The sequence below is a fragment of the Salmo salar genome, chromosome 26, assembly GCF_965601325.2.
Source record: "Salmo salar chromosome 26, fSalSal1, whole genome shotgun sequence".
NCBI classification, from domain to species: domain Eukaryota; kingdom Metazoa; phylum Chordata; class Actinopteri; order Salmoniformes; family Salmonidae; genus Salmo; species Salmo salar.
In genome coordinates this window covers 35,762,733-35,784,419 of record NC_138316.1, presented here as the reverse complement: position 1 = coordinate 35,784,419, position 21,687 = coordinate 35,762,733, and the positions used below count along the sequence as shown (strand labels likewise).

At 46.1% G+C, this 21,687-nt stretch overlaps 1 protein-coding gene across 1 annotated transcript in view; it reads left to right on the top strand.

Annotated features, from left to right (window-relative positions):
* Nucleotides 1–21,021, top strand: part of LOC106562731 (uncharacterized) — a 34,877-nt gene extending 13,856 nt beyond the window's left edge. Inside the window, exons 3-8 of the mRNA XM_045708986.2 lie at nt 242–364; nt 11,398–11,502; nt 11,809–11,907; nt 15,152–15,487; nt 15,758–15,850; nt 15,957–21,021. Coding sequence (XP_045564942.1) covers nt 242–364; nt 11,398–11,502; nt 11,809–11,907; nt 15,152–15,487; nt 15,758–15,850; nt 15,957–17,666 — 2,466 coding nt within the window. The 3' untranslated portion in view covers nt 17,667–21,021. The remainder of the gene's footprint in view (nt 1–241; nt 365–11,397; nt 11,503–11,808; nt 11,908–15,151; nt 15,488–15,757; nt 15,851–15,956) is intronic.
* Nucleotides 21,022–21,687: the final 666 nt, after the last annotated feature.

Sequence of the window (21,687 nt, the reverse complement as noted above, 5' to 3'; positions counted from 1 at the left end):
AACACTCAGTAGTCCTTCAATTTGCACCTGGCAGCTTTATAAACATTAAACACACACACACACACACACACACACACACACACACACACACACACACACACACACACACACACACACACACACACACACACACACACACACACACACACACACACACACGTTCTTCTGGAATAGAACGTCAGTTAATTAAAAGGTGCAATTTGCCCTTTAACGTAAACAACGTTCTGCCTCTTTGGTGCAGGACGTTGCGACCTACTTGGAGAAAGTGGACCTGGAAAACTACGATAAGTGCCACGAGTTGAGGAGCGCCTTCACGAAGAAGAATAGACTGGTGTTGATACGAGCGGCCAAATCAGGGAATAAGGTGAGCATTATTCGACAACCTTGTAAGCGAGCAGAGAGACATGTCTCTGAATCTCTGAATCAAAAGGTCTGTCTGTTTGACAAACCTGGGTTCAAATATTATTTGTTTTCTTTCAAAAACGTTAAGAGTTTGATCGAAAACCAGCCTTGAATGCCAGATGAGCGGGGTTTGCACTTTTGGGAATGTTCCATTGTTTCCATTGTTCCAGGAAAGCTCAATCAAGCACAGCTAAAACCCAAGTCTACTTCCAGAGGTTCATTTATGTCAGGAGCATTACTGTAAATTAAACAGCCATATGTAATGTCGGCCAATGTGAAGAGAAAACCATAGAATGAGAAATTGATCAACCGGACAAAGCTCCTCATACATGTGCAATGCATCAATTATTCAAACATTCCAAATGTCAATTTGAATGGAAATGTCTGTTCTACTAACTCACATTCTATGGTTGAAACTCAGAAGACATATGCCGTCACATAGTGGTGTCATCATCAGCAAGGCTTGTCTTGAGCTATTTCTCAACGGACACAAAGGAGAGCGATCTGGGAAAATGAACTGAGTTGGACGGTCAGTTGTCCAGACAAAGTGTTTCTCAACCTCCGGTCTGTAGACCGGCACTGGCCCATGGGAGAATGCTGACCGGTCAGTCAGATAGTCAGCTCACAGAGATTTAGTCAATTCTCAAGTGATTGTTTTAATTCAAGAGGTCAAAGTTGACCTCTGAAAAGTGGGAGTGGAGGTCAAATAGAAATAAAATCAGGAGGTGTTCCAGGTCAGAGTTGGTCCAAAGCTTGCTGCTCCATGATATGAAAGAAACTGACAAACTGGTCTGGACTAAAGTATCACATAACTAAGACCCTTCATTCAATATCTTTCTCAGATAGTCTCCAGCTTGTCTTCAGTGTGTATAAAGCTTTGGGCTCATTCACTCAACTAAACTTTAGACACTAAACTGTAGATTCTGAAATGTTAAAGTTTAAAACCTATGAACAATTTTCTCGCTTGGAAAGGTGACAAACTCTTACCCTTGAAGTCAGCAGGTTTGGTCTTTCTCTCTCTGAGACTGCAAATATGTGTGGCACTACTGCTTAGTGATTATCAAAGCGGCCAGAGCTAGTGTAATTATGGGCTTTCAAGGCCTTGAGGCTTCACAGAGGTGGATGCAGTATGCTAACAGGCCGGCCATAGAAGAGGTTGTCTTTGAAAAACGTCTGTCTGTCTGTCTGTCTGCCTACTAATTTGTGTGTGTGTCTGTGTGTCTGCCTGCCTGTCTGTCTGTGTGTGCCTGTCTGCCTGTCTGTCTGTTCGTCTGTCTGTGGCGTAAAGAACCCATAGACACAGGGGTAAAGAGCCATTTACTATCAATCTCACAACCTTCTGGTTTCAAGGCAAACATGCTAAACAGCTGGGTTCAGGTCAATTCCATTTAAATTCAGGAAGTAAACGGAAAATCCTACTTCATTCCAATTGTCCACAATACAAAAGTAATGAGACTAAATTGAAATGGAATTGTCCCCAACCTTGTGCTTACTATAGTCACAATCCATGAGCGATGACAGGGGTGTATTGCTAAACCAGACCTGGTTGTTATGCAGGCCTCAACTCTCCATCACCAGAGGAAATGGATCATATCCAGCATCTGTTATGGGTTAAAGCCCCAGTCCCTCCTCTGGGTTAAAGCCCCAGTCCCTCCTCTGGGTTAAAGCCCCAGTCCCTCCTCTGGGTTAAAGCCCCAGTCCCTCCTCTGGGTTAAAGCCCCAGTCCCTCCTCTCGATTAAAGCCCCAGTCCCTCCTCTGGGTTAAAGCCCCAGTCCCTCCTCTGGGTTAAAGCCCCAGTCCCTCCTCTGGGTTAAAGCCCCAGTCCCTCCTCTGGGTTAAAGCCCCAGTCCCTCCTATGGGTTAAAGCCCCAGTCCCTCTTATGGGTTAAAGCCCCAGTCCCTCCTATAGGTTAAAGCCCCAGTCCCTCCTCTGGGTTAAAGCCCCAGTCCATCCTCTGGATTAAAGCCCCAGTCCCTCCTCTGGGTTAAAGCCCCAGTCCCTCCTCTGGGTTAAAGCCCCAGTCCCTCCTATAGGTTAAAGCCCCAGTCCCTCCTATAGGTTAAAGCCCCAGTCCCTCCTCTGGGTTAAAGCCCCCGTCCCTCCTATAGGTTAAAGCCCCAGTCCCTCCTCTGGGTTAAAGCCCCAGTCCCTCCTATAGGTTAAAGCCCCAGTCCCTCCTATAGGTTAAAGCCCCAGTCCCTCCTATAGGTTAAAGCCCCAGTCCCTCCTCTGGGTTAAAGCCCCAGTCCCTCCTCTGGGTTAAAGCCCCAGTCCCTCCTATAGGTTAAAGCCCCAGTCCCTCCTATAGGTTAAAGCCCCAGTCCCTCCTCTGGGTTAAAGCCCCAGTCCCTCCTCTGGGTTAAAGCCCCCGTCCCTCCTATAGGTTAAAGCCCCAGTCCCTCCTATAGGTTAAAGCCCCAGTCCCTCCTCAGGGTTAAAGCCCCAGTCCCTCCTCTGGGTTAAAGCCCCAGTCCCTCCTATAGGTTAAAGCCCCAGTCCCTCCTATAGGTTAACGCCCCAGTCCCTCCTCTGGGTTAAAGCCCCAGTCCCTCCTCTGGGTTAAAGCCCCCATCCCTCCTATAGGTTAAAGCCCCAGTCCCTCCTCTGGGTTAAAGCCCCCGTCCCTCCTATAGGTTAAAGCCCCAGTCCCTCCTCTGGGTTAAAGCCCCAGTCCCTCCTCTGGGTTAAAGCCCCAGTCCCTCCTATAGGTTAAAGCCCCAGTCCCTCCTATAGGTTAAAGCCCCAGTCCCTCCTCTGGGTTAAAGCCCCCGTCCCTCCTATAGGTTTAAGCCCCAGTCCTTCCTATAGGTTAAAGCCCCAGTCCCTCCTATAGGTTAAAGCCCCAGTCCCTCCTCTGGGTTAAAGCCCCCGTCCCTCCTATAGGTTTAAGCCCCAGTCCTTCCTATAGGTTAAAGCCCCAGTCCCTCCTCTGGGTTAAAGCCCCCGTCCCTCCTATAGGTTAAAGCCCCAGTCCTTCCTATAGGTTAAAGCCCCAGTCCATCCTCTGGGTTAAAGCCCCCGTCCCTCCTATAGGTTAAAGCTCCAGTCCCTCCTCTGGGTTAAAGCCCCAGTCCCTCCTCTGGGTTAAACCCCCAGTCCCTCCTATAGGTTTAAGCCCCAGTCCCTCCTATGGGTTAAACCCCCAGTCCCTCCTATAGGTTAAAGCCCCAGTCCTTCCTCTGGGTTAAAGCCCCCGTCCCTCCTATAGGTTAAAGCCCCAGTCCCTCCTCTGGGTTAAAGCCCCAGTCCCTCCTATAGGTTAAAGCCCCAGTCCTTCCTATAGGTTAAAGCCCCAGTCCCTCCTATAGGTTAAAGCCCCAGTCCCTCCTCTGGGTTAAAGCCCCAGTCCCTCCTATAGGTTAAAGCCCCAGTCCTTCCTATAGGGTAAAGCCCCAGTCCCTCCTCTGGGTTAAAGCCCCAGTCCCTCCTCTGGGTTAAAGCCCCAGTCCCTCCTATAGGTTAAAGCCCCAGTCCTTCCTATAGGTTAAAGCCCCAGTCCCTCCTCTGGGTTAAAGCCCCAGTCCTTCCTCTGGGTTAAAGCCCCCGTCCCTCCTATAGGTTAAAGCCCCAGTCCTTCCTATAGGTTAAAGCCCCAGTCCCTCCTATAGGTTAAAGCCCCAGTCCTTCCTCTGGGTTAAAGCCCCCGTCCCTCCTATAGGTTAAAGCCCCAGTCCTTCCTATAGGTTAAAGCCCCCGTCCCTCCTATAGGTTAAAGCCCCAGTCCCTCCTATAGGTTAAAGCCCCAGTCCTTCCTCTGGGTTAAAGCCCCCGTCCCTCCTATAGGTTAAAGCCCCAGTCCTTCCTATAGGTTAAAGCCCCAGTCCTTCCTATAGGTTAAAGCCCCAGTCCTTCCTATAGGTTAAAGCCCCAGTCCCTCCTATAGGTTACTGACTGTGTGGTTATGAGACGGTCCGTCTAAGCTCCAGTACCTATCACACACACACACACACACACACACACACACACACACACACACACACACACACACACACACACACACACACACACACACACACACACACACACACACACACACACACCACACACACACACACGCACACAGTTCTGGGTCACTCTTCATCATAACCCCTGAATTTCAGAAGTTGGAGATTTCAGATGGTAAGGGAATGGATGGACTGATACAGGAGTGAATGGATGGACTGATACAGGAGGGTATTGATGGACTGATACAGGAGGGTATTGATGGACTGATACAGGAGAGAATGGATGGACTGATACAGGAGAGAATGGATGGACTGATACAGGAGGGTATTGATGGACTGATACAGGAGGGAATGGATGGACTGATGCAGGAGGGGATGGATGGACTGATACAGGAGGGGATGGATGGACTGATACAGGAGAGAATGGATGGACTGATACAGGAGGGAGTGGATGGACTTATACAGGAGGGGATGGATGGACTGATACAGGAGAGAATGGATGGACTGATACAGGAGAGAATGGATGGACTGATACAGGAGAGAATGGATGGACTGATACAGGAGAGAATGGATGGACTGATACAGGAGGGAATGGATGGACTGATACAGGAGAGAATGGATGGACTGATACAGAAGAGAATGGATGGACTGATGCAGGAGAGAATGGATGGACGGATACAGGAGAGAATGGATGGACTGATACAGGAGAGATTGGATGGACTGATACAGGAGGGAATGGATGGACTGATACAGGAGAGAATGGATGGACTGATACAGAAGAGAATGGATGGACTGATACAGGAGACATTGGATGGACTGATACAGGAGAGAATGGATGGACTGATACAGAAGAGAATGGATGGACTGATACAGGAGAGAATGGATGGACTGATACAGGAGAGAATGGATGGACTGATACAGAAGAGAATGGATGGACTGATACAGGAGAGAATGGATGGACTGATACAGGAGAGAATGGATGGACTGATACAGGAGAGAATGGATGGACTGATACAGGAGAGAATGGATGGACTGATACAGGAGAGAATGGATGGACTGATACAGGAGAGAATGGATGGACTGATACAGGAGAGAATGGATGGACTGATACAGGAGAGAATGGATGGACTGATACAGGAGGGAATGGATGGACTGATACAGAAGAGAATGGATGGACTGATACAGGAGACATTGGATGGACTGATACAGGAGAGAATGGATGGACTGATACAGAAGAGAATGGATGGACTGATACAGGAGAGAATGGATGGACTGATACAGGAGAGAATGGATGGACTGATACAGAAGAGAATGGATGGACTGATACAGGAGAGAATGGATGGACTGATACAGGAGAGAATGGATGGACTGATACAGGAGAGAATGGATGGACTGATACAGGAGAGAATGGATGGACTGATACAGGAGAGAATGGATGGACTGATACAGGAGAGAATGGATGGACTGATACAGAAGAGAATGGATGGACTGATACAGGAGGGGATGGATGGACTGATACAGGAGGGAATGGATGGACTGATACAGGAGAGAATGGATGGACTGATACAGGAGGGAATGGATGGACTGATACAGGAGAGAATGGATGGACTGATACAGGAGGGTATAGATGGACTGATACAGGAGAGAATGGATGGACTGATACAGGAGAGAATGGATGGACTGATACAGGAGGGAATGGATGGACTGATACAGGAGAGAATGGATGGACTGATACAGGAGAGAATGGATGGACTGATACAGGAGAGAATGGATGGACTGATACAGGAGAGAATGGATGGACTGATACAGAAGAGAATGGATGGACTGATACAGGAGAGAATGGATGGACTGATACAGGAGGGAATGGATGGACTGATGCAGGAGGGGATGGATGGACTGATACAGGAGGGGATGGATGGACTGATACAGGAGAGAATGGATGGACTGATACAGGAGGGAGTGGATGGACTTATACAGGAGGGGATGGATGGACTGATACAGGAGAGGATGGATGGACTGATACAGGAGAGAATGGATGGACTGATACAGGAGAGAATGGATGGACTGATACAGGAGAGAATGGATGGACTGATACAGGAGGGAATGGATGGACTGATACAGGAGAGAATGGATGGACTGATACAGAAGAGAATGGATGGACTGATGCAGGAGAGAATGGATGGACGGATACAGGAGAGAATGGATGGACTGATACAGGAGAGATTGGATGGACTGATACAGGAGGGAATGGATGGACTGATACAGGAGAGAATGGATGGACTGATACAGAAGAGAATGGATGGACTGATACAGGAGACATTGGATGGACTGATACAGGAGAGAATGGATGGACTGATACAGAAGAGAATGGATGGACTGATACAGGAGAGAATGGATGGACTGATACAGGAGAGAATGGATGGACTGATACAGAAGAGAATGGATGGACTGATACAGGAGAGAATGGATGGACTGATACAGGAGAGAATGGATGGACTGATACAGGAGAGAATGGATGGACTGATACAGGAGAGAATGGATGGACTGATACAGGAGAGAATGGATGGACTGATACAGGAGAGAATGGATGGACTGATACAGGAGAGAATGGATGGACTGATACAGAAGAGAATGGATGGACTGATACAGGAGGGGATGGATGGACTGATACAGGAGGGAATGGATGGACTGATACAGGAGAGAATGGATGGACTGATACAGGAGAGAATGGATGGACTGATACAGAAGAGAATGGATGGACTGATACAGGAGGGGATGGATGGACTGATACAGGAGGGAATGGATGGACTGATACAGGAGAGAATGGATGGACTGATACAGGAGGGAATGGATGGACTGATACAGGAGAGAATGGATGGACTGATACAGGAGGGTATAGATGGACTGATACAGGAGAGAATGGATGGACTGATACAGGAGAGAATGGATGGACTGATACAGGAGGGAATGGATGGACTGATACAGGAGAGAATGGATGGACTGATACAGGAGAGAATGGATGGACTGATACAGGAGAGAATGGATGGACTGATACAGGAGAGAATGGATGGACTGATACAGAAGAGAATGGATGGACTGATACAGGAGAGAATGGATGGACTGATACAGGAGAGAATGGATGGACTGATACAGGAGAGAATGGATGGACTGATACAGGAGAGAATGGATGGACTGATACAGGAGAGAATGGATGGACTGATACAGGAGGGTATAGATGGACTGATACAGGAGAGAATGGATGGACTGATACAGGAGAGAATGGATGGACTGATACAGGAGGGTATAGATGGGCTGATACAGGAGAGAATGGATGGACTGATACAGGAGGGAATGGATGGACTGATACAGGAGAGAATGGATGGACTGATACAGGAGAGAATGGATGGACTGATACAGGAGAGAATGGATGGACTGATACAGGAGGGAATGGATGGACTGATGCAGGAGAGAATGGATGGACTGATACAGGAGAGAATGGATGGACTGATGCAGGAGAGAATGGATGGACTGATACAGGAGAGAATGGATGGACTGATACAGGAGAGAATGGATGGACTGATACAGGAGAGAATGGATGGACTGATACAGGAGGGTGTAGATGGACTGATACAGGAGAGAATGGATGGGCTGATACAGGAGAGAATGGATGGACTGATACAGGAGAGAATGGATGGACTGATACAGGAGAGAATGGATGGACTGATACAGGAGAGAATGGATGGACTGATACAGGAGAGAATGGATGGACTGATACAGGAGAGAATGGATGGACTGATACAGGAGAGAATGGATGGACTGATACAGGAGAGAATGGATGGACTGATACAGGAGGGAATGGATGGACTGATACAGGAGAGAATTGATGGACTGATACAGGAGAGAATGGATGGACTGATACAGGAGGGGATGGGTGGACTGATACAAGAGGGGATGGATGGACTGATACAGGAGAGAATGGATGGACTGATACAGGAGGGGATGGATGGACTGATACAGGAGGGGATGGATGGACTGATACAGGAGAGAATGGATGGACTGATACAGGAGGGGATGGATGGACTGATACAGGAGGGGTGGATGGACTGATACAGGAGGGGTGGATGGACTGATACAGGAGGGTAATTGTTGATTGATAACTGTTCACAGTCACAGTGTGAATGTGTTTGTATTTCTATGGTGTTTCTCTGATAGTCTCAAAATCCAGTCTTCAGATTGTTATTTAAAAAAGACTGTCTCAAATCTCTTCTGTGAAGTTAACCTTTTTCATTTTCATGTCCTCAAAAGGCCTATTTCATATTGAAAGCATTTAGGAATGTATGAATGTGCAGGTGGAGCTGAGGTCCCCTTGGCCCAGATCAAGGACAGTGGAAAAAGTCTCAAGAAATGTGGAAGATTCCAAAGTGGTGAAATGGAATGTATTACTAACAAATGAGGAGACTGGAGAGTTGGCCAACGCCACGACTTGAGCAGATGTCAGAGGAAGGGAGGTGTGTGTGTGTGTGTGTGTGTCACTTTTTCCCCTCCTAAATACAGTGACCAGGCAGGAGAGGAGCGTGAGTCACACTGCTTAGCTCACAGCTTTGTTTTAATGCAGCAGCCCTCAACAGCTTGGAAAGACGTTTGAAGTTGAACTATATGCTGGCCTGTACACTTCCATTAAACACTGAACATGTCAGGTTCTCTGTGGTTCTCTGGAACTGACTTTAAACTGGGTTTTGACAGGCACTTCCTAGAGTCAGGCTCTGTTGGTCTGTATCTGATATCAATATATCTGACATGCACTCCAAAATGTCAGCAGGGTGCAAATAAACATAATAAACTTGATAAAATAGAGAAGTTCCACACTCCACCGGACAATAGAGAACATCTACATGTAATACTGCTGGGCTTGGTTTTGGAGGCTAGACAGACGTTGTTAAGCATCACTAGACAGTTCTTACTGGGCCCTAGCAAGACACCGGATGCCACACGTCCTTCATGAACACCAAGCACACCACTTGAACAATAGGCTGTATAAATAAAGTTTTTACAAAACAAACAGAAGGAGGGACAAAAGTAAACATCTGTGAACGTTCATTATGTCGCTGGACGATTTAATCAGTGGGGAACCCTGAAGATAATACAACTACGGAGATGCGTTAATAATCATACTTGCTATGGTTTGACATATTTGTTGTTATGGTGCAAAATATGTGTCCCAATGCCCCCCCCCCCCCCCCACACACACACACACACACACACATATATACACACACACACACACACACACACACACACACACACACACACACACACACACACACACACACACACACACACACACACACACACACACACACACATACATACACCCACATTGTCCCGGGAGAAACTTTAGTATTTGTGTATTTCTTAAATCAACATATTCCAGGATGCAGCCTACTTATTGTTTTTGTGCACTCTAGTTTCCTGTTTGGTTTTGGTTTCTTTAGGGAGGAGGTCTTTATCAGGGAGAATTGTGTGAAGTAAGCAGTTGGTTGTGCTGGCCCTAGCACTCTCAAGACAAACCAAAGGGCTTTCCGCGCATTTGGTTTGCCAACTTTTCTGTCTCTGTCTGGTCGTCGGGTCACCTGAAACAGCAGAGAGCTCAATGCTGAGCGGATGGAACCAGACCTGGGTTCAAATTCTATTTGAAATACTTTCAAGTACTTTATATGTGCTTGGTTCCATGGCCTGTTGCCATGGAACCAATAGTGAAGAGCAAACCCTTCCCACCTGGCACTCTGCACCAGGCAGACTCAAACGCTCAAATTATTTTAAATATTTCAAATAGTAGTTGAACCCAGGTCTGGATGGAACAACAGTCAGCATTTGGCCCGTAGAAAGTAGAAACCTATTTAACATTCACAACAGACACCCCTGTAATACAGACTCCAAAGTCCACAAACACTAACAAAGAAACGTCTATGTAAAACATTTGTCATCATTTCTGCTCAAAGCTGTGGATATTTGCATGTTCTGTGATGCATTGCATTTACACAGCTGTTTTATGGCACTTTAAAAGCTATTTGTAGTTTAGCTTCTAAAGCTACAGCATTGTAGTTTTGAGTTGGCGCTGTTGTCGTTCAGTGTGAATGGACAGAGAGGGTTTGACCAGGATGTTAAGAGCTACTTGGCTGCCCCTGCGCTCCATCCCTGGTAACCCTGTTTAGCTCTCTGGCTTGGCCTAAGTAGAAGGTATGTCAAAAGGAACAAAGATGGTCTTCAGACTAGTTCACCCAGAACTGCCACCAAAACAGAGCTTTTAGTTTCTTGCTCTAATCTGTTGTACTCAGTGCTCTGAATAGAATAGAATGTATGTCCTTTCTGTCCTATTCTTACATATTTGATTATTTTCTAATCTATTCTATTCTCCACCCTGGGCCTATAGTTTCTTAACTCTGCAGTTTTGTACAGTGGTTTCTTAGATTCAGACCTTTCTGATACGTAATCTCAATTCTTTTCTATTCCCCATCCTGGCCCTAGTTTCTTAACTCCACTGTGGGACTGTTTTGAACAGTGGTTTTGTAGATTCAGACCGTTCTGATCCTTAATCTAAATTCTATTCTCCATCCTGGCCCTAGTTTTGAACAGTGGTTTTGTAGATGACTCAGTGTGTCATCATTATCGTTCAGTTTTTTCCTCTTTCCTGGTTTTGACATTTATTTGACAGCAAGAATTCTCTGTTGAAAATGTTTGATAGGAATTCTGTAGTATTGGATTATGTAGTTATCTCCAGCGCTATTCTAAGTTGGCACTCAGCAATGTATTCATAATTCCCTGTTTGTAATTATTACGTCTGTGGTGGAATCCAAGTTGTTTTGGCAGAGAACTAAAAGGCACAATTAACATACATTCTTTGGCTTTGGCTGTTTGATTACAGCACCTTGGTTAGTGGCAGTGTTTTCTTTTGATTCTAGGTTTAATAGTCATTAAGGAATGATTGACAGCTCTCCAGGTTCTGTGCCTTTGTTCTAATGTTCTAAGCTCTGTGTTCTCCTGGTTCCCAGGTCCATGATGTCAAGTTCCAGGCTCAGAACCTGGAGGAGAAGGAGGCTTGGATTAAGGCCTTTAGTGACGGCATCAACAGAGCAAAGAATAAGATATTTGACGAGGTGAAGTGTTTTCCTTAATGCTAAAAGGCATGTTTCGTAACCAGTGTGGTATAAGCATAGCCTGGTCCCAGATCGGTTTGTGTTGTCTTGCCAACTCCTATGGTCATTCCAAACATGATCTGGGACCAGGCTAGTATAAGCACTATCTTTATTACAATCCCAGGGACAAGACATGTTTGGAACCCCTAGAAACCAGTGGTTGAAAGTGTTCGTGTACCAGTTCTCCAATATCAAACCTTTCCCCTATTTTCTCTTCTGACATTGGTGCCAACTTATTCTCCTTTTTCTGAATTGTTGTTTTCCCAGGTGAAGGTAGATGAGACCAGTCAGTTGGAGCATGCGACACGCACAAGGCCGAAAGGAAACCGTAACAGAAGACCACCAACCAGGATACACATGAAAGAGGTGTGTGTGTGTGTGTGTGTTTGATCTGCAACATAGTGCTTAGTGCCAGTGTGTGTGTGTGTGTGTGTGTGTGTGTGTGTGTGTGTGTGTGTGTGTGTGTGTGTGTGTGTGTGTGTGTGTGTGTGTGTGTGTGTGTGTGTGTGTGTGTGTTTGATCTGCAACATAGTGCTTAGTGCCAGTGTGTGTGTGTGTGTGTGTGTGTGTGTGTGTGTGTGTGTGTGTGTGTGTGTGTGTGTGTGTGTGTCTCTGTGTGTGTGTGTGTGTGTGTGTGTGTGTGTGTGTGTGTGTGTGTGTGTGTGTGTTTGATCTGCAACATAGTGCTTAGTGCCTGTGTGTGTGTGTGTGTGTGTGTGTGTGTGTGTGTGTGTGTGTGTGTGTGTGTGTTGATCTGCAACATAGTGCTTAGTGCCAGTGTGTGTGTGTGTGTGTGTGTGTGTGTGTGTGTGTGTGTGTGTGTGTGTGTGTGTGTGTGTGTGTGTGTGTGTGTGTTTGATCTGCAACATAGTGTGTGTGCCAGTGTGTGTGTGTGTGTGTGTGTGTGTGTGTGTGTGTGTGTGTGTGTGTGTGTGTGTGTGTGTGTGTGTGTCTCTGTGTGTGTGTGTGTGTGTGTGTGTGTGTGTGTGTGTGTGTGTGTGTGTTTGATCTGCAACATAGTGCTTAGTGCCAGTGTGTGTGTGTGTGTGTGTGTGTGTGTGTGTGTGTGTGTGTGTGTGTGTGTGTGTGTGTGTGTGTGTGTGTGTGTGTGTGTGTGTGTGTTTGATCTGCAACATAGTGCTTAGTGCCAGTGTGTGTGTGTGTGTGTGTGTGTGTGTGTGTGTGTGTGTGTGTGATCTACAACATAGTGCTTAGTGCCAGTGTGTGTGTGTGTGTGTGTGTGTGTGTGTGTGTGTGTGTGTGTGTGTGTGTGTGTGTGTGTGTGTGTGTGTGTGTGTGTGTTTGATCTGCAACATAGTGCTTAGTGCCTGTGTGTGTGTGTGTGTGTGTGTGTGTGTGTGTGTGTGTGTGTGTGTGTGTGTGTGTGTGTGTGTGTGTGTGTTTGATCTGCAACATAGTGCCAGTGTGTGTGTGTGTGTGTGTGTGTGTGTGTGTGTGTGTGTGTGTGTGTGTGTGTTTGATCTGCAACATAGTGCTTAGTGCCAGTGTGTGTGTGTGTGTGTGTGTGTGTGATCTACAACATAGTGCTTAGTGCCAGTGTGTGTGTGTGTGTGTGTGTGTGTGTGTGTGTGTGTGTGTGTGTGTGTGTGTGTGTGTGTGTGTGTGTGTGTGTGTGTGTGTTTGAGGGTGTGTGTGTGTGTGTGTGTGTGTGTGTGTGTGTGTGTGTGTGTGTGTGTGTGTGTGTGTGTGTGATCTGCAACATAGTGTTTAGTGCCAGTGTGTGTGTGTGTGTGTGTGTGTGTGTGTGTGATCTACAACATAGTACTTAGTGCCAGTGTGTGTGTGTGTGTGTGTGTGTGTGTGTGTGTGTGTGTGTGTGTGTGTGTTTGATCTGCAACATAGTGTTTAGTGCCAGTGTGTGTGTGTGTGTGTGTGTGTGTGTGTGTGTGTGTGTGTGTGTGTGTGTGTGTGTGTGTGTGTGTTTGATCTGCAACATAGTGCTTAGTGCCAGTGTGTGTGTGTGTGTGTGTGTGTGTGTGTGTGTGTGTGTGTGTGTGTGTGTGTGTGTGTCTCTGTGTGTGTGTGTGTGTGTGTGTGTGTGTGTGTGTGTGTGTGTGTGTGTGTGTGTGTGTGTGTGTGTGTGTGTGTGTGATCTACAACATAGTGCTTAGTGCCAGTGTGTGTGTGTGTGTGTGTGTGTGTGATCTACAACATAGTGCTTAGTGCCAGTGTGTGATGCTGCTAAATGCATCATGTTGTATTATGTGTTTATAGAATTCACTGGAATAAGATGTCTCTTAAACCCCTCCCCTCATCTTCCAGGTGTGTGTTTGATCTGCAACATAGTGCTTAGTGCCAGTGTGTGTGTGTGTGTGTGTGTGTGTGTGTGTGTGTGTGTGTGTGTGTGTGTGTGTGTGTTTGATCTGCAACATAGTGCTTAGTGCCAGTGTGTGTGTGTGTGTGTGTGTGTGTGTGTGTGTGTGTGTGTGTGTGTGTGTGTGTGTGTGTGTTTGATCTGCAACATAGTGCTTAGTGCCTGTGTGTGTGTGTGTGTGTGTGTGTGTGTGTGTGTGTGTGTGTGTGTGTGTGTGTGTGTTTGATCTGCAACATAGTGCTTAGTGCCAGTGTGTGTGTGTGTGTGTGTGTGTGTGTGTGTGTGTGTGTGTGTGTGTGTGTGTGTGTGTGTGTGTGTGTGTGTGTGTGTGTTTGATCTGCAACATAGTGTGTGTGCCAGTGTGTGTGTGTGTGTGTGTGTGTGTGTGTGTGTGTGTGTGTGTGTGTGTGTGTGTGTGTGTGTGTGTGTGTGTGTGTGTGTGTGTGTGTGTGTGTGTGTGTGTGATCTACAACATAGTGCTTAGTGCCAGTGTGTGTGTGTGTGTGTGTGTGTGTGTGTGTGTGTGTGTGTGTGTGTGTGTGTGTTTGATCTGCAACATAGTGCCAGTGTGTGTGTGTGTGTGTGTGTGTGTGTGTGTGTGTGTGTGTGTGTGTGTGTGTGTGTGTGTGTGTGTGTGTTTGATCTGCAACATAGTGCTTAGTGCCAGTGTGTGTGTGTGTGTGTGTGTGTGTGTGTGATCTACAACATAGTGCTTAGTGCCAGTGTGTGTGTGTGTGTGTGTGTGTGTGTGTGTGTGTGTGTGTGTGTGTGTGTGTGTGTTTGATCTGCAACATAGTGCTTAGTGCCAGTGTGTGTGTGTGTGTGTGTGTGTGTGTGTGTGTGTGTGTGTGTTTGATCTGCAACATAGTGCTTAGTGCCAGTGTGTGTGTGTGTGTGTGTGTGTGTGTGTGTGTGTGTGTGTGTGTGTGTGATCTACAACATAGTGCTTAGTGCCAGTGTGTGTGTGTGTGTGTGTGTGTGTGTGTGTGTGTGTGTGTGTGTGTGATCTACAACTTAGTGCCAGTGTATGTGTGTGTGTGTGTGTGTGTGTGTGTGTGTGTGTGTGTGTGTGTGTGTGTGTGTGTGTGTGTGTGTGTGTGTGTGTGTGATCTACAACATAGTGCTTAGTGCCAGTGTGTGTGTGTGTGTGTGTGTGATCTACAACATAGTGCTTAGTGCCAGTGTGTGATGCTGCTAAATGCATCATGTTGTATTATGTGTTTATAGAATTCACTGGAATAAGATGTCTCTTAAACCCCTCCCCTCATCTTCCAGGTTGCCAACGTCTCATCAGACGGCATTCTCCGGCATGACCTGGACGCGGTGGACACCAGCATCCCCAACGGGACACCCCACATCACCACAGACACCACTGAGACTCCCAAAAAGGCTGTGAAGCCCCCCATGCCTCCCACGTCCAAACCCAGCGAGGCCCCAGAGGAGTGTCAGACCACCCAGAGCCCTGACGGTCTGCCGTCTGAAACGGAGCCCAGTCCCCAGAAGGTCCTGAAGCCCCCCATGCCGCCCTCCAAAGAGGCCGAGACGGCTGCTGCTTCTGCAGGGGACCAACTCCCTGATGAGACTAGCACTGACAGAAGCCCAGAGAAAAAGGTAGCATTTTTAAAACAGTATAGTACATATTCTGTTTCACATGCACATGCGTATCAGTGGAGGCTGCTGAGGGGAGGACGGCTCATAATAATGGATGTATTTGAAACCATTCCACTCATTCCACTCCAGCCATTACCACGAGCCCGTCCTCCCCAGTTAAGGTGCCACCAACCTCCTGTGGTACGCATGTACAAACGCATCCGCACACACAAACACACACACTTGTCATATGATATATGTTCACATAACCATTGTTATTCTTTTGTCCAGGTCATGAAGCCTCCTATGCCGCCCTCCAAAGAGGCCAAGCCCACAGTGTCTGCCGAGGACCAACCACCTGGGGAGACCAGCCCTGAGAAAAAGGTGCATATCATTTGTTGTTTTACCCTCTTCTTTCCATGTATTTTACAATGTGTTGTAACAACCATATGAAACATATTAAGTAAATAACATTTGATTTGATTTCAAGGTCCTGAAGATGCCCATGCCACCCTCCAAAGAGGCCAAGCCCGCTGCTCCAGCCGGAGACCAACCCCCCAGGAACACCAGCCCCGAGGGCAGCCCAGAGCAGTGCTTCGAGGCTGGGGTCGAGTCAGCACCACCGCCCACCCCTCCCGGAAAACCCATCGGCGGCTCCACAGACAACATGGCCGAGGCCTCCCAAACCAGCCAGGAACACAGGCCGCCCACCCCACCATCCAAAGACAAGAAGCCCACTCAGACAGCCGTGCAGGAGGGTACAGAGGAGGCTAGTGGGAGAAGGAAGAAAGGTGAAGAGGATGAGGTAGAGGAGAAGGAGGAAGAGGGTTCTGAAATGATTGCATCTGACGTTCAACAAAGCAGTATCCCTGAGGGGGCTGAGGATGAGGAGGAGTCTTCTTCCTCTCAGATTACAACACCCATGACCCCCCTAGAGGTCAAAGTTGAACCCTCTGTGACTGACCACCCAGAGGTCGCCACCACCACCATAGAAGAAGAGACGCAGAAAGTTTCCGAGCCCATGGCTCAAGAACAAGATTCTGACCCTAGTGGTGGAGTGGATATATCACCCAATGAAGAACCTCAGACAATGAAGTCTTCCCAACTCACAGTAACGCCGTCAGTTCAGACACCGGAGCCAATCAAAAAGAGCCCTGGCCCTCCCGGACCTCCCACAAAGAAGAAGCCCGTCGTCCTCCCTCCTCCCAAAGCAGTGGTGGTGGCTCAAGACGTCCACCTAAGCGAGCCTAAGAACCAAGCGACAGACAAAACCAAGAACATCACCACCACCACACCAGGAGAGAAACTCAACTCTATCACTTCACCAACACCAGCCGCGCTGACCACAACCAGTCCGACTGAAGAAACAGAGGCCCTGAAAGTTCCTGTGGTCGTTGAGACTAAGTCTGAGTTCCCAGTCGTAGTTCTCTCTCTGAGTGACCCTGAGCCAGACAGCTCCTGCTCCAGCCCCGTGTCCTGCCACCTCTCCCCAGAAAAGAAGAGTGAGCGTGAGGAGGAGAAGTCAGTCGACAGCGGCCAACACTCGGACATCGATGTCGATGAAGAATGGTCAGAGAGCAGGGACACTTTGGCGGCCTCCACCGCTGCCCTAATGGGCAGCCAAGCTGGCCTGGACGCGCTGATGGACGAGAGTCAAGACGGAGACACGGAGACCCCCGACAGCTTGGGACTCAGCACTGTGGAGGACTCCCCTTCTACGACCCAGACCCCCCAGGACAATCCCTCTGGCCTACACTCCACCTTCCTCCAGGTGAGGGTCAGTCAGGCCTCCCATTGTCCCCCCATCCCCTTCAAACCCTTAGCCAAGCTCATGTCCACCTCTTTGGGGGATCTCCTCTCTGAGGCCTCATTGGGTGAAAACGTGAAACAGCGAATCACAGACGTGGCCGTGACAAAGGCCACCGTGGGTCCTCAAGACTTAACAGACCTTGAAAATGAAGTGGCCCTGGAGCTGGAAAATACAGGGGAGCTCCTGGGGAGCGTCGTCCCTAAAGGGAGCACCGAGGTTGGGCAGAACTTGGCCCTAGCGGGGGGTGATGGCCTGGAGGACAGGTCGCCGGAGGAGCTGCTAGCCAGAGCCATGGAGAAGCTGAGGAAAGCAGACCAGTTCCTCAGGCAGGCCAAGCGTATGAAAGACTCAAAACATTCTGAGAATACTGACAAGAGAAACAGCTGGTGATTGTTAAATATGAAGGAGAAGTAGGGAAAATGTATTGATTAATGGTGATGGAAAGTAGTAGCTTGGAAGGACGACAGGTGTTTTCTTATTCTGGCTGATTATGCAGCATATTTATGCAAGTGTTCTGCTGAGATTTAGCTAAGTGCAATGTTTTCCACTTTCACTTTTCTCCTGCAAATGAAGGTTGATTGTACTTTTTGTACTTGCATATTTTTTTTTTTACATTCCACATTGATCATCATCAGTTTCCCAAGGATATTTACTTGAATACTTACAACCCCGATCAAACTTTTTAATGATACGTTTAAGGATGTTACAAAAGTACGTAAGTCTTAGGGGATGTCGGAAGTGCCTGCAACTTTTTGTAATCCACATTTTGAATGGATACAGATTGGTTTCCTCTGTAGTCCTCCTTGCCAATCAAACCATGATGACATTTGAAGTAATCGTGTATGAGGTGGGTTGTGTTTATGTAGTTGAAGTAATCGTGTATGAGGTGGGTTGTGTTTATGTAGTTGAAGTAATCGGGTATGAGGTGGGTTGTGTTTATGTAGTTGAAGTAATCGTGTATGAGGAGGGTTGTGTTATGTAGTTGAAGTAATCGTGTATGAGGAGGGTTGTGTTTATGTAGTTGAAGTAATCGTGTATGAGGTGGGTTGTGTTTATGTAGTTGAAGTAATCGTGTATGAGGAGGGTTGTGTTTATGTAGTTGAAGTAATCGTGTATGAGGTGGGTTGTGTTTATGTAGTTGAAGTAATCGTGTATGAGGTGGGTTGTGTTTATGTAGTTGAAGTAATCGTGTATGAGGTGGGTTGTGTTTATGTAGTTGAAGTAATCGTGTATGAGGTGGGTTGTGTTTATGTAGTTGAAGTAATCGTGTATGAGGTGGGTTGTGTTTATGTAGTTGAAGTAATCGTGTATGAGGTGGGTTGTGTTTATGTAGTTGAAGTAATCGTGTATGAGGTGGGTTGTGTTTATGTAGTTGAAGTAATCGTGTATGAGGTGGGTTGTGTTTATGTAGTTGAAGTAATCGTGTATGAGGTGGGTTGTGTTTATGTAGTTGAAGTAATCGTGTATGAGGTGGGTTGTGTTTATGTAGTTGAAGTAATCGTGTATGAGGTGGGTTGTGTTATGTAGTTGAAGTAATCGTGTATGAGGTGGGTTGTGTTTATGTAGTTGAAGTAATCGTGTATGAGGTGGGTTGTGTTTATGTAGTTGAAGTAATCGTGTATGAGGTGGGTTGTGTTTATGTAGTTGAAGTAATCGTGTATGAGGTGGGTTGTGTTTATGTAGTTGAAGTAATCGTGTATGAGGTGGGTTGTGTTTATGTAGTTGAAGTAATCGTGTATGAGGTGGGTTGTGTTTATGTAGTTCATGAAAATATAATTTTCTCGAGAAGTTATTTGTCTTGAAAAACTACTTTCCAAGTGTTAAAAGAATATTCAGGGCTTTTATAAAATGTCTGAGACAAACTCTGCCAGTCCAAATCTCAATGGCAGGATGTACATCAAATTTGACACCAGACCTATTTTACAAGCCTCCCTTCTTCTGACAGCTAAGGACCCCATTTATTCAACATTTGCACTTTGCATCAGGTATCAAGATTGCACAGTAAGTTTACCATAGGGAATTGGACATAAAAGGTTAAATGAAAAGGTAAGAATAAAGGTTCTGAAAGTGAATCATTTATCAAGTATAAATGAAGACAGTTTGCTGTTTTAGCTTTGGTGTTTCATCCAATAAAAACAGGTGCAAACTTTTCACCAGGTCCAAATGCATAGCAAATGTGACCTTAACTCTGTTTTGGCAAATACCTATGCAGGCTAGGTTTATACAACATTTCACAAAAGGTTTCAGACTGCACATTGCAACACAGGAACTACACTCTTAGAAAAAAATCTAGAACGTAAAAGGGTTCTTCGGCTGTCCCAATAGAACACTTTGAATAACCCTTTTTGGTTCCAGAAAGAACCCTTTTGATTCCAGGTAGAACCCTATTGGGTTCCATGTAGAACCCTTCCCCAGAAGAACCCAAAGAGTTCTACCTGGAATAAAAAAGAGTTATCCTATGGGACAGCCGAAGAACCCTTTTGGAACCCTTTTTTCTAAGAGTGTAGGCGGTATGATTACTGAGCTACTGTAAAAGTGAGTACAGAACCTATGATGCCTACTCTCACTTAGCCCCAGTAATGTTGTGTTGTATCTACTCTCACCTAGCCCCAGTAATGTTGTGTTGTATCTACTCTCACCTAGCCCCAGTAATGTTGTGTTGTATCTACTCTCACCTAGCCCCAGTAATGTTGTGTTGTATCTACTCTCACCTAGCCCCAGTAATGTTGTGTTGTATCTACTCTCACCTTGCCCCAGTAATGTTGTGTTGTATCTACTCTCACCTAGCTCCAGTAATGTTGTGTTGTATCTACTCTCACCTAGCCCCAGTAATGTTGTGTTGTATCTACCCTGTGCTCTTGAAAGCAGCCCCGTTCACTTGGCTTATAAATAGGGCACACAGGAACTAGCCACTTCCTGACTGATCTCCTCTCTTCTTTAGATATCTCTTTAGTCAGAGACCAGATCATTTGTATCACACTGAAATGCACTCCTAGGTGTTGCTATGTGCTAAAACAGACTAAGACTTAGAAGCTTGGTGGTATTGAAGAACCGTGGTATTAGACAGTTAGTGGCATCCATTTTGTTTTAAAGGGGCTTTTAAGGCTATGAAATCTTAATGCTTTGTCAAGTATTTTCTTATTTTATCTTAGCATTAGGTTTAACCTTTGTCTGCTTCATAGGTTTGAGGGTATTGGGTATTGACCAATTGAAACAGAAGGATCTGATCCATTTTGATGTGAACTCAAATGTGGTTCCTACCTAACATTTGTCCTTTACAAATGCACAGCAAGGATGATAATGCCTTGTCCAAGACTTTAGGAAGTCAAATATGTAAACATGATTTGTTTTATATTTTTAAAGTTTAAAGTTGTACTATTAGGTCTAACAGTAGATACTCTGTCAATTCATCTATTGTTATTTTGAATATCAAATTGCACATAACACATTTTCTTACGAACTACTTAATATTTAAGTTATTGATCTTGTCACACACTCCTTGTGGTTGGTTGGTCCGTCGTTGTAGAAAAACAATAGATTTATCCCCTCAAACTGGCTTATAGCTGTAGCTGAGTTGCAAATGTATGTTGAGGTTTGTAATATTGTTATGTAATATATTTCATTATACAAATGCTCTTACTAATAATTGTACTGATAAGGTTTATACGCCCGTAGACATTTTTGACACGGTTTAACATGTAGCTTTATAAAGCATGTCTGAATAAATGTTGTTTTCTGTATGAAATATCTTCCGTCAGATTTGTTGGATGTGGGACAACTAATTCATTTACATTAATCATATCCATGTTTAGTTTTTTATTTCACCTTTATTTAACTTTATAAAACATTTAATCCAAACAACACTACTGTATTTATAGCAACTAGTGCCAACTATATTTGTCTGCTTCCTCTTTCTGAAGTAGATAAAGCGAACAACAGTTTCACTACAGTTCAGAAGTAAAACAGGAATCAAAATTGTATCGCAGTTGTCTCTCCAATCTCCGGCATGAACCCACGTACTCCAGAGTAGTTGTTCAATTTGCTGTCAGTTCCCCATCTGCTCACTGCTGTGGCAGTCATTTACAGCCTTATCAGTCAGTAGTGCATCTCACAGCTCTACCTCCTATAATGAACATGTTTCTCCTCATTGACAGCCCTGCTGCCTATCTCAGATCCACAGGGAATAGGATATGAGCATCAGCTGCCCTCAGACCGACTGTTAAAGGATAACCAGGATTAGTAAGACTGAGCTGATCTCCTCTACACAAACAGCACACAGCTCAACAGAGAGACCTTGAACTAAAGATCTCTCAGCCATTATGTGGTTGAGAGATCTGGGGAATATACACAGTATACTAGCATGTCGTTCTGGTGGGGGAGTTTCTCCATACGGCTATTATAGACATTTATC